This window comes from Heliangelus exortis, chromosome 1, assembly GCF_036169615.1.
Source record: "Heliangelus exortis chromosome 1, bHelExo1.hap1, whole genome shotgun sequence".
Lineage (NCBI taxonomy): Eukaryota > Metazoa > Chordata > Aves > Apodiformes > Trochilidae > Heliangelus > Heliangelus exortis.
In genome coordinates, this window is record NC_092422.1 from 59,313,511 (window position 1) to 59,327,783 (window position 14,273).

General features: G+C 38.8%; 1 protein-coding gene across 3 annotated transcripts in view; it reads right to left on the minus strand.

The window, feature by feature from the left end:
* Positions 1 to 14,273, minus strand: part of RASA3 (RAS p21 protein activator 3) — a 178,456-nt gene that overhangs the window by 33,220 nt on the left and 130,963 nt on the right. For all 3 annotated transcript variants that reach the window (XM_071744238.1, XM_071744243.1, XM_071744247.1), the window contains exon 6: positions 807 to 887. In XM_071744238.1, coding sequence (XP_071600339.1) covers positions 807 to 887 — 81 coding nt within the window. The remainder of the gene's footprint in view (positions 1 to 806; positions 888 to 14,273) is intronic.

Sequence of the window (14,273 nt, forward strand, 5' to 3'; positions counted from 1 at the left end):
AAAAATGAGGAATACACGCTCAAAGGCTTCTCTGTATGAAAGGTAAGAATGCACCTTATTTATAGTATTTTCAATAAATTATTGCAAAACATTATGAATAACCCATGGTTATTCACCCAGGTGTGATTCTTAAGGCCACAGCAGAGCTGTTTTGTTTCTAATACGGCACACACATGAAGATTACTCCAAATAAACAGAAATAAAACGACACCCAACAGCATGGGAATTTTTTATAACAGGACATAAAAAATTAATCCCAAACTTAAACCAAGAAATATCATGCAGAATCTCATTACCAAAACCTCATTCCAAGGTTTATCCATGCTATTATACCCCCCCCCCCCCCATATATATATATATATATATATATATATATTATATATAAAATTAAAGGACTGAGCCACCTGGGGTTTTCAGTATACACATTAACTTGCCACACCTTGAAAGTAGGAAGTCTTTAAATAGTCACAAAAACATGCATACTCTGCAAGATGTTGATGTACTTGGCTTTCTCTTCTGCCCATACCTAAAATTTGGCAATAAATTTGCTCCAAAACTGGCCTCCAACTGTGAGGTGAGGAGACACATAAATCAAGCCTAAACATAAATTATATACTTTAGGATACTCAAATTATTCAGGGATTATTCAGACCTTTACATATATCAAAATTGCACAGAAAAATGTAACATATTCTAGTGGTGTCTAACTACTCCCATCTGTCCATCTGAGAATGCAGATTTCTAAAAGACAAAGGAAACAGGAACCATCCTTATAAAATTGAAGCTCTTGTACGTGCAACACTTGCCTGGAAGGTCCTGCTAAGGTAACAGTAGCATAGGGATCACATTGTCCATTCACAATGGGCAGCCCTTGGCATTCTAAAACTCTGAAAAAGAAGAAAATGCAGACAAACAAGTCAGCAAAATGGGAAGAGACTGGAGTGAAAATAAAAGCAATCCATTTTCCTCCTGTTCCCCTTATGTAGTACTTCACACTAGGGATTTGAAATTTAACTAAGCACAAACCTTGAATTTATACCTAAACTTGAAAAAAATAACTTGGAGTTACATACTAACTTTAACAGGGTCAAAAATGCTGTTGAATTACTGAGAAATCTTTACTCAAAGGATTCTTATTATGCAAGTACAACTTAAAGTTCATTAAATAAGAGTCTGCTGTCAAGATGGAAGCTGTCAGCACTCTGAAATTCTGTGACAACTTAAAAAAACCAACAAAAAAACCCCCAAACCAAAACAGAATTTACTTCTGTAACAAAAGATTTATTTTTTTTAAAGAAAACCCACACAGACAGATCCCAGCAGCAGGCATGTAATTTCTCACAATCACTCTCACGAAGGCCTCAGTGCTTTTGACAGAATCTGGCATGGGATTATTTGTACAGGTGAATTAACTACAGATCAGGAGACAGTGTGACACAGCCACCTTTCTCCATAAAACTTTTAAATAGCAAACCTGAAGAAAAACATTCAGAACCTCTGCACTGAGGAAGTTAAAAAGACACTGGAAGCACAAAGTTGAACAAAATGAGTTTTGCTGCAAGCCATAGGGGGAAATTTGTACCTTTATACTCTCATTTCAACAGCTCTTTGGAAAAAAATTAAAAAACCAAAAAACAACTCTCCCAAAACCAGTGAAAAAATGTTTCATATTTCACAAGTTAAAACCTGAGGAATGTAGCACTGATGGAAACAAAGGCAAATGAGCCTGTTGCCAGGGTTCTCCCTTCTGAAACAAGTTCTGCTTCCAACAGGTGAGCCTGTTGGGCTGATGTCTGTATACACAGCTGGAATATTTCCTTGAAGACAAACTCTGAAGCTCTTTAGGTAGGTGAGTAGTACTATACCTGCAGTGTGAAATAACTTGCAGGCTTCCTAGTGCTATAAAATTGGTAAGAAAAATAATACCTAATTTACTGTTATTTTCAGTGACAGCAACATTGATAGTAAGAAGAGGAAAACAAAAAAACACAAAACAGAGAAAAAAATCAGTAACTGATAGTGCTCCACAATTTGATCCACAAAGAAAGTTATTTGGTAACATATGGTATGGACTTCAGATACAGATTAACTACAGACCTATTACTTTGCACAGAGGGGGAAAAAAATGTAATATTCTGCACCAAAATGGGAATCATTTTTATACCAGAGGAGGCACAATCTAAATAGGTTCCTGCAGACTTCGGAAGTACATGAAACTGGAAGACCACACGAAGAGGGCACACACAGGGGGCTGAATCAATATGTTACATTCATAGCTAAAGTCCCATACCTATTGTTCTGCAGAATAAAAGCTAAATAATGAGCTTTATACAGACAGCCCCCAGTAATGCACTCACTCACCAGCTTTTTATTTGCATAGTCCCTATACGCATGGAAAAGCATTCAGTTATTAACCTAGATGACTCCTAATTGCTGATTGACTGATACTAGTTTATATGTGTATTAAAGAGAGTGTTCAAAATGGCAAGGAAATGCTACCTTCTTAATTTAAAAAGGGCAGATGTGAATAGAAAGAGCACCTACGGGGACTTTCCACTGTAGTCTTCTTGCAGAACACCTGGAAGTGCAGGATGAAAAACCCATAAATACGAGCAGAAAGCCTTTAGGAAGAGGCAGCTCCAGCTTGATTTTCTTTGGAGTAAAGGACAGCCCCCTTCCCTTCTAGGGGTCTTTACACTAATATGACTATATTGACATCAGAAACTACTGGTAATTATTCTAGGTTAGCAGATGTGGCTTGAACACATTCCTGTTTGAACAGAACTGTACACCAAGTGTCAGTGTCAACCCTCTGCTCCTTCCACTGCTTCCTTAAGACAGCCTGTAAGTTCCTTAAAATGGAACAGTAACTCAGTGGCACTACAGAAGTCAGCCAATTTTCTGCTGCTGCTGAATGGCTTTCCAAGCCAGCTCTCATCCATGTAAGAATAACTATGGGAAATTTAAATAGAAAAAAGCACGTTCAGAGAGAGTAGGCTTCTGGCTTTCATAAAAACAGTCCTTTCAAGAATATGCAAACAATAGAAAGTGATCCCAGACAGAATGATCTACACTTGATGACATGTAGAGTTTATAAATCAATGCACAATAAAGTCACAGAAAATAAATGATGGAAAGTGTGAAATTATCCCCACAAAAAAAACTATACCCTATAAATATGTACAATGATAGGCTCTATTCTTATATTGCCACACAGAATTTTTTACACTTTTTTTTTTTTTTTAAGTGTCCTGTGTAAATTAGCACGTTGACAGTCAGCAACAGTTCAAAGACAAACAGTATCATGGACTGATCAGAACACAGTCACATAAATCACTGGCATCCTGAATGTGTGTGCTGTATAAAACATATGGTGAAGAACAACAGGACCACTTCTAATTGCTTGAAGCTTTCCCAGGTTTGTACACTCCAGCTTGGAAAAAAAGTTACCCATTCATAAACAGCTTACAAAAACATGAATGGTGTGAACAGTATTTCCTCATGAAATAAGAATTAGGGAGCACATCATGGAATTACCAGAGAGCAGGTTGAAAATAAACAGAAGGAAGTACTTTTTCCACACAATGCATAATGAGATTGCAAAACTTATTGCCATGGGATGTCACAGAGGCCAAAAGAATACATGGATATAAAGCAGGACTGTACAAACTCATGGAGTGTAGATTTGTAAGGTGCTATTAAAGCTTAATGATCCAGAAGTCTCCTCCAGCTCAGAAAAGCCCAAATAGCTAATCAAGAAGGGTGTAACACTCAAGCAATCATACCATATCTGAAATATCACTCACCAGCAAATACCAGAAACAGTACTAGGCTAGAGAGACATTTAACACAGAAGGATAGTTTTTATGTTCTCTGGGGAAAAATCAAAAACCAACCAAAAAAAACACACAGATGTTCTCATGCAGTCACAGTAGCTTAAGAGGTTTCTCTGTGTGCAGCTGGAGTAAGAAAAGGAAAAAAAACCTTGAAAGAAAGAAAATGTGGGAAAACAGGAAACAAAGACAAATTGTGTCTCAAGCCTTTCAGGTAATTTAAAGTGGTTATTGTTTAAGGATATTGGAGAAAGAAGGTAAAAGACTGAAAACAGTATTTTTAATAAGGAATGTCTGGGGAGAGGCTCATCTTGTTCTTGTATCTTACAAAGCATTGTGGGGAGATAGAACAAAATTCAACAAGGCACTGTTTTGGTTGACTCAGGTTCATATATCCTCATTAGATACAGGAAAAAGTAATCCTACAGCTGCTTTTAGGGCAGCCATTTTCTTCAGACATGGGAAAGTTGTCAGGTAAATTAACATTCCTCCTCTTCAACCAGGTACCAAAATACAGCTTTAACTGGCAAGAGAGAAAGGAGCTAGAACAAAAGAATGGCTATTCTGAGACAGGATAAAAAAATCATACAAAATGATGCCTCAGTTCTGCCACCAGGGTATCACATTATTAAGACTGACAGTTCATATCTAGATTAGCTGAACAAGCATACAGAAAGAAATGTATAATAAAAGTATAATGGGGGAAGGGAAGCGAATAAAGCCAGTAAATGTGAAATACCTTTGCTCTAATCATCTGCAGAATCAATTTAACATACCCGTACTAGGATAATGGGGGGGGGGGGGGGGGAAAACCCTAGGCAATCAAGACTGTTCAAGAATTACAAGTTGACTCATCATGCCCCAGAGGAAAAATGTCTGATGGCTGCTAGAATCTTTTGTGCCCAACTCCTGGTCTCTAATCATCAGCTGTCTCAAGCCCAGCCAGGGCAGGGCAAGCCATCCCTCCCAGCCAGCCTGGCTGGGCTGGGCTAAGGTTAGTGCTGGGTCATACAGGGAACCTCTCAATGCAGCTGCCTCACTATATTTTGCTTGTGGTTTGTAAAATTAATAGGTTTCAAGGAACAAGACATTTCAGTTTTCAATGTGGTTCATGACAAAACCTTCAGAGGAGTAAATAAGCTATGGAAAATTCCCAGAGGGTAAAAGAAAACCTCAAACCCCAACACATCACGAGCATACCCTCTCGCTATGATTACAGAAGTTGAGAGGGAGACAGGGGGAGAAGGTTTCAAAAAAAGAAAAGGTTTTTCAACAAGGACTCACATCTGGCTGTACAGGCATTCCCTCTGTCCCTGGGTTGCCAAGCAAGAGCCGTAGGCTGTATTCTCTGAGACAGCCTCTACACAATCATATTCAAAACCAGGCTCCACAGGCAACATAAGGATGATCCAAGCCTGTGGGTGTTCCACACCCCTTCCCTGGAATCATAAAAATTATTTAAAAATTATAGGCTGATTAATTCAGGATGTATATGTGTCATCAGCATCCTTTTGCGCCAGAATGGACAATCGATACAAAAACAGACACAGAGAAAAGAAACCAGAAGGAACACAGCTGTTCTCAAAACATGTCATCCATTTTTATTGCTCTTTCAAGACTAAATACTTTCAAACCTAGTCAGGCTCAGTTTTTCCCCTACTTACAGCCTAGGGTAGGGAAGGGCACACCACTGCCATTCTTTTTTCTCAGATCAGACTGGTTTTGCACTGTGATTCCTCAACAGAAAATAAATGCATCTTTTTTCCTTTATACTCTTTCTTCCTATCACTGTACACAATACATGTATTTTATTTGCTTTCACATACCAACTGACTTCCTCGGATTAATCAAAACACTTGGCAAATTTACTGATTTAACTTGTTAGTCTTCTATTTCCAGCCTCCATTTTTTCCACACCTCTTTCATTTCCTAATTTTGAGGCTTTGTCCCATCTCATGTGTATTTTTTGACCACACGCAGATTCTTCTCTGAGTCATTTCAAAGACAAAAGACTTCCTCCTCCTTGCTTGCTCTAGTGAACACATTATTACTTGAAGACTCAGAACTTTGTGTAGTAAGCCTGACCAGATAGAGAGTATCAACTTAAAAGCAAACTTTGCAGCAGATTTGTCAGAACTGTCATTAAAAACAACCCATCTTTGGCTTATGCTAAGTACTTGTTTGGTAAGGTACATTCCCCTACTAAAGGGTTGCATATGTGTCTTACTTTTTCAGGTTTCTCTGAATCTCTTCTATTCTCCTTCCCCCCTGCTAAGAATAGGATCTTGTTAGATATGTTATATCCTGCGGACCTTGTCTTCCTACCTTGTCTTCCAAGAGTAACAGAGCCCCTCTGAATAGTCTCCCCTTGTGAACAGGCTTCTTGGGGCTGATAACACAGTCTATCAATGTTTAACTTCATAATATTCTCAATTCTTTTGCCTAGTCTGACAGTAAAGAAAGCAGTGCTTCTCCTCTCCTTGCCACATTCAGTTCATTCTTCAATGTCCTTTCCTTTCAGTGCAGCCTTGCATCATGATCTGAGTGCCTTAATCTTGCCCTCTGGTTTAAAAGAAACTTTGAGGTAATGCTGAATGACAGACTTCCAATTTAATATTTGTGCTGGTAGCTCCTTTTAGACCAGTGACTTGACTTCTGTCTTGCACTGCAAGCAGGAACTGTTCCCAGGCCTTTTTCTTATTCCCTTGATCTGCGTATGACCAGAACCTTGCTAAACCAGTCATATTCATGTGTTTTAGAGGGCTTTGCATGGATGTATCAGCATCCACCACTACTAAGCACAAAGGCACTAGATGTAGCTCAGAAATTCCCTGAATCATAAGTTTCTGGAGGCCAGGAGAGTGTATCACTGTATGACTACTCTCGTAGTTCTTCACCTCCTACTGAACACACATCCTGGATTTTGGTCAGACCAAATGTTCCAACTGAGATGCTGTCTGTACCTTCAGACAAACCTTGCACCTCCTCTTCATTTCCACACTGTAGTCCACCAGACCTTCATTCAGGACTTAACATAAACATACAACCCCCTTTTTGTGAAGAAGCTGACCATGTGTCCTTCTTCTTCCAGAATAAGGCAAAAATTTTCAAAACTTACTCAATCCTGGTTTTAAGTTACACTCTAACTCCATCATAAAAAACACTATGATAAGTATGTTCCAGCCTCCTCAAATTTTCATCACCAAACCTTACTCTGAGTCTGCTTTGTCCCTGTCACCAGGGAATAAAGAGAATACCAATACTGCATCCCTGTTCTGAGTCAAGCTTTCAATGCCCACTCCCAGTATGTGAACTCTAGAGAAAGAAGATTTCCAAAGTACCTATATTCCTTGACTTACAGAAGTCTTTTACTTGTACCAAAACAGAATTTCCTACTTTTTCCTCTCACTTACCTACTTTTTGTACTGGAAACAGATTTGTTTCCTCTCAAAGGGGTCCAACATCTCAGGAATAGCCCAGTAATGTGCTCTGGTTCACCTTTACTTTCTGTTCTACTCAGACACACAATAATACAGTACTATGTAGTGTCTGGTGACCACTGACCACACCTGGCAGAATGAACTGAGAAAGAAAGGATGGAACAATTTCCAAGTAGAAAGACATTTTTTTGTTTTTGTTTTTTTGGTTTTTTTTTAACAAAAACGCTCTGGATTACAAACAAGAAAACCCTTGCCATCCCCTTTACCTCTGAGACCATTAATGCTTAACTGGAGCTATTTCACCCCTCTTCATGTGATAATTCACATTGCCACCAAGATCTGTGGCACTAAATGAAATCCTGCTCCATTCAAACAAATCATACAACTTTCACTGCACATGTATTTCTTTAAAATAAAAAGACTGTACAGCACTTGCTGCATTTGCTCTGAAACATTTATATACAGGGTACATTATATACTCAAACCTTCCTCCATTTCAGCTTCTGAATAGAGCTCTGGATAGAGCCTACACTCCATCAAAGCATTCAAACATGTCCTTAAGCTCTTGTTAGTCCTGGAAATGGGGCCTTCCAAGTTTTGCTTTTGTAGCAGGTCATCTTAGCAATGGCAAATCCAACCACACCAACAGCCACAGATGCAAAGGTGACCATTTCCTTAATGCCTGTTCGCTTCTCTGAAACCTTGGTCAAGATCTTGACGGTTCCTTTCTGACTGACCCACTCCAGTTTTTGCAGGCTTGTAGCACCCTGATTAGCTTTTGGTCTTAACTAGAAAGCTCTGTGTGTGTCACATTTGTCACACACACACACAATTCTTGGTAAAACAAGGCTGTCAATGGTGATTTCACTTGGACAGAGATGAGGAAGAAGAATTCACTGTTAAAGGTTGGGTTCAAGCAACAATTTATTTCTCGGGTATTTACTGAAGATATTTGATAGCCAAAGCCAACCAATGCACAGAAAGCAAATGAGAGGTAATGAGCACAACCCCGGCATCCCCAAATTAAAGCAAGTAATAATAGAGATATTACAGTAAAACTACAGACAATACAGAAACCTGTTTCATTGTAAATACAAAGATTAATATTGCTGATACATATGCATCCCTAAAACCTCCATCACTTCAAATAAAAGGCAAAATTTTCTCATGTCAGTTGAAATCTAAACATTTCTTAATAGTTTGAAAAAATCACATGGACTTTTTTCTGCTATTAATGGGAGCTGTCCTCCACGCTGCAGTTCAAAAACATCCAATTTGCTTCCCAATACCAGCTCGAGAAAGACTTACAAAACCACACTTTTATAGACTACCATCTGTACTCTGTACTAAAAAAAGAGGAAAGACTAAAAAATGGGTGTGAGCCCTCCTCTTGTTGCAGGACAAGGAGGTAATCCATTAGCAATTAAGCTAGTTTATGAGTCAATTACAGAAGAGTTGCCAGCTTCCTAAAAGCCACTTCAAAGAAGTTTTTAGCTAGGTTAATATTTAAAAAAAAAAAAAGTTACATTATCTTCTGTGACAGTGCCTTCAGGGCTTGAACACAGACACAAGCTTGCTGATATTTTGAACTGCATTGATCCAGTGACTATTACCAGCACTGACATCATTTCCCCCAGTCTCAGTTGAAGACTTGAAACCCCAGTTATTAACAGAGAGCAATAGCTGAACTTCAGGAGAGTAAAGAGAAAGGGTAAGTAAGGAGAAGGCACTATTTCTAGCACATGTTGATTTCTAGAGGAGACAGAAGACTCAAATACGTGTCTATACATACATATATGAAGTATGTAGAAGTTATTAGGAAACAGCAACTCAAAAGAACGTAGAACGAATCACAGAATGGTTTGGGTTGGAAGGGACCTTAAAAATCATTTAGTTCCAATCCCCTTTTCCCCATGGGTAGGAAGACCTCTGACGAGATCAGGTTACTCAAAGCCCCATCGAACCTGGCCTAAGAAGGGGAAAATGAAAAAAAAATCTAATTTGATGTAGCATGGCCAGAAGCCAAGAATGGGTCAAAATACCAAGGCAGCTGCAAAAGCATTTGTATTAAAGCAACATGGTGAGGAATGTAAGAGGAGCAAAGCACAAAATGGCAACAATTACAATATGCAGCAAACAGAGCCTAGACAACAGCTTTATCTGAGCTGACTGTAGCCTAAGGCAACAGTAAATGCAAGCAATGAGATACTGTCTGTACAGGCAGATAAGGGAAGAAAGAACACCAAAAGGCAGCATGGGAGTGAGACAGAGAAAGGTTATTACTCCTACATAATGAAGCCAGTGACACAGAAATTTCCCATGTCGTTTTTTCTTTGCTTGGAAACATAGGTTGGTCTCAAGAAGACACAGTGTGCTATAGGGGATATAGAAGGTTTACAGAAATTGACCTGCAGCTACCTCTGACTTGAGGCCTGTCCACCTTTAAACTCCCGGAAGGACTGGGGGGGAGGGGGGGAGGAGGAGTGTATTCAACTGTAAGGAATACCATAAAAAACTGGAAGCAGCACATCCTTAATTTACCTTGGGATTTCCTACCTAACTGGTGAGTAAGGGTTTCTTCTGAAGTCCTGGGTATAGTCACGTCAAACAACTGTCCCAGGCTGGCCATAAATGGTAATATTTTAAATAAAAACTCAGACATGCTGGCAAGGAACCTGAACAGATAGAACCTGTAATAACTGTGAGAGCATGAAGTACAGCAGATTGGAGGAAAGCTTCTAAATCTCTTGCCACAACACACTTGAACCACAGGGCACAATAACTCTGGGGCCAAGGGAATGCATCAGATAAGAGTCTGGATCAAATATCAACAACTTGTGAGTGATGGGAGGTGTGAACATAGAATAAGACAAAGGAATGAGATGGTTTAACAGGAGCCATGGCACCAACAGAATGAAAACCCAGCCACCTTGTCCTCCCTAACCCACCCAAGTATGATGATATCTGTACTAAATAAATCCTTGAAGACTCTCACATAAATTCTCACATCGTAAGTTTAATTACATGTTCTACAGTAGCAAATACACCCTTCTAAATGAACATCACCACCACCACCCAAAAAACAAGTTCATGGCTTCAAAAGAAAAGAAGTAATTACTTTGCAATGAAAGGTGCCTTCAGACACTACATGGAGGCCACAGCCTTGGCACACCTGAGGTAGGTAGAGCTTTTAATACTTTTAAAACTTCACTTAAAACAACTCAGGAAAACTTTTGATTACATTTATATGAATAATCAGGCAATCTGTGATCTTGATTAACAATACTTATTATGAAAGGGCAGTGATCTTTCCTACACATGCAATACTTACACTAAGGAATTCAAATTAAACTGATTCATCACCACTACTGAAACCTGATGGGAATTAAGTTGCCAACTGAGTCCCAAAGTAATACTGATGCACTGATTTAATTTTGATAAGAGAAACGGGCTAAGGTAACCCAAATTGTGTTACAGTCAATATGAAAATGCTCTCCAACCAAATTCAAGAAATAATATTAATAATTTGATACTGTTTAGTTTTACATAACTAGAAAGATGCTAACGTGCATCATTGTGCCTTACAGACAATACGGTAATTAAGCAGGGGAGGTGAAAAAATAAAAATCACACAGTATCAGGTATTTAACAGTAAAATCAAGGCATTAGACCCTCAGAAACTGTGTTATCAAAATAAAAGGACAGAAATGTCAAATCCAATTCAGCATTCAGAAACACCTGGCTTATTAAGGGCAGGAAGCAGAACCGTGGAGTGTTCTTTAGTTATCTAAACAGCAATACAATGATCAGGCTTATTTATGTTTCATTTACCTAAATTTTTAAAATTTAAAGTGGACAGAGCTATTAATTCCAAGGAGCACAACCAATATAGGCACAGAAAATACACTTTGTAATAGACTTTCCCATTAAATTAACTGAAAAATCTTCTTCAGTGTCTTGACTTGTCAAAAGGAGAGATGAAATAGGATTCATAAACCCTCCATTCAAACAACAGCTATCACAGCCTGGCAACTTGCCAACTTTGAATCATTCCTCTGGTCCTACAAAGCCACTTATTTCATGACATGTTTCGATGCTAAAATCACTGAAGTGGGTACTAAAACATCTCACACATAAGGCAATAGAAGTGCAGCTTTTCAGAGCTAGCATAGCACTTCCATTGATCAACTGCTGTGCTTCCTTCTTATCAGTATTGGGTACAGTCTTAGGACTGCTGGTGCCTTTAGATCCTGCTATAGTCTCTTCCTCACAAGTTTTGTGAGAGAAAGGAACCATCTCTCCTGCTATAATGTTTTGTGCCTAGAGGATCACACTGTGAATATAAAACAGAATACAGAGTTTTCAGGAAGGATGTTTAGGGCCATTTTGTGGAAACGTCAAAAATGTGGGTCCTGCAGACAAAACCTTCCATTAGCAGTGAAACCTTCTTGATAAGGCTCCATCCTCTGCAACACCACAACTGTAAAGCAGTAGACTCCTAAGACTCTCCACAATTTTTAAGACATTGAGAAAAAACCCACGTGGAATGATGCTGCTTAATTCTTTCTCCTGTAAAAATGTGCAGATATTGTCTTACAGGTATTTTTTTAGAATAAAAAAGAACATTAAATGATTTAGATTTTTGAGTGATGGCCCAAATCATCACAAAGCAATACCTAAAAAGTAGCTAGAGAAGAAGACACAGACATGTAGTGGAAGACAAAACACCTCAGCCAGCTGGATAGGATAAAGCATCATGAGAGATTTCCTGCATATGAGAGAACATCATAATGGCAAACCTGGTACCCTGTGACACATGGTACACATAGCATGACACATATTGAACACATTTTCCACTGGTACACTCTCACTTTACTTTCTACTCTGAAAGGCTGGTCAGTCATGTCCAAGATTCAGCTAAAACCTATGATATCCCAGTGCAAAAAAAGGCTCTGCTTCACCAAGTGGTGGGTCATTCTGTTGTTTGTACAGCACTAAGATCCTTGGTGATGAAACCCAATGTGAAATAACTTCTTCAAACAAGTTTTTAGTGTCCTGTCACTCTAGATCTTCTTAGGAAAAATTACTATGCAAACTAGGGCCTGGTCAGGTAGGCATTCTGGTATAACCAGCTGTAACTAGGAAACCATATCAGCTTCAGAATTCCAGTTATTACACAAACAGGTCATGCTTACATTAAGTTTCTCCTCGTATTTTGGGACGAAAAGGGACGATTGGGATCACATTGTCTGGCCTCTTAAGTGAGTGATGGGAGCCAGTCAAGTTGTACAACAAGGTCAGGATTTTGACTATCTCCAGAGCAGCATCTTGAAAGATATAGAGGCTTAATTCAGAGGAATCATAGTTATTAAAATATCCTCACATTGTTTTACAGGAAACTGTTCCCAGAGTAATTCTCATTACTCCAGAAATGTGTTTTACTACTTGCTTCCCATTAGATTAGCCTTTAGCTTCCAACCACTGGGTACCAGTGTGGTAAGAATAAATAGCCATACATAGAAGAGCCCTCTGAATATCATGCATACTGTGGTTTCACCACTTTTTAAATTTTCTTGTATAAATCAAACACTTGATTACTGAGAGACACATTTACCAGGTCTTCAATACTTTCTGTAGCTCTTCCATGAGTCCTTCTGAATTTAACAGCATCCTTTTTAGCCTGGTATCTTAAAGATAAAGGCTTAGGAGAAAATGCTTGCTGGCCAAACACAGCCATCAATCCCACACTGATGATTGTTTTGAACAGTTGGTGATTTAAACAAAATTTGAAAAACTGGTAGAGATTTCAAAGGATACTCCAATTCTTTGGATTATGTTACATCCAGTGGCTGTGTAAAGAAGAGAGAACCACTGGATGTCCCCAAGGAGGAAAGGGCTGCATGTAGCAGCTCAGTGATTCTCTGTAGTCATTGACTCCACAGTACATAAGTAGCAAGATCAGGCCATAGCCCTGTGCCACCTCTTGCCAACACAATGTTTAGGCTGGGAGGGCAGGGAACTGGACAAAACAGCAGTGACTCTCAAAGAACTGGAAGGTGCAGCTAAAACAAGTGCAGCTGTAGAGAGTTGAGCTGAATTCTTGCTTCTGTTGAATGCTTGCATGCAATTATTACAAAACTCAGAAAGGCAAGTTAACTTTAAAATGAATTAAAATTCACTGCAGACACTACTGCCTCTAAAAGCACCACCTCCTTGCCAATTTCTGTGCTTGTTAGAATGGTATCTTGAATTTCTTTCAAAACAGTACCCTTTTCTCTTTGTATTTGAGAGGAAAAAAATGATTAAAGAAGGAACTAGCAATCTATCTTGTACAGTGGGAAGCAAAAGTCAGTGAAAATTACTGATCTCAAAATGCTATTAAATTAAAAATGCATACAAAGAGACTTTTAATCTCTCCCACTTGCAAGTGCTTTCTGTGTTACAAATATATCATTAGGAACACATATTAAATATTTCACAACCAACTCCTACTGAAAATGCCAGAAAATGGCACCCAAGTCAAAGGTTTACACCAAGTAGTAAATTAGACACCTGGTGATTTTAGCCCTGGAGACTCTGGAAAGAACTTGGTCACAATACAGAACCAGTTGCACTCCCAGTACAATCGTGTGCTCAGAAACGTGAATGTGATTTCTGGCTCATTCAGATGGAGGAGGGAAAGAGATTCTTTCTCATTATTTCCACAGACACCGTCAGACTTATTGCAATAACTTCCTCTCAACAATTAGCTCTGTGAACAATGAAGTTAATGAAGGGTGTTTCCTATGCATTGTGTACACTGTCTTCACTCTCCTCTTGCTTGCCAAAAAACCCAACTTCAACACCCTGCAACTTCCCTTTTAAGAGTCCAGCTTCCCTTAGTACTACCATACCTTGATGTCCACATCATCTTTTACGTAAAGATTTTTTTTTACATAAATACCACCTTGCCAAATGTTACTCTTGGAGTAAAAAATTAAAAAGTTGTGTCCCATCACAC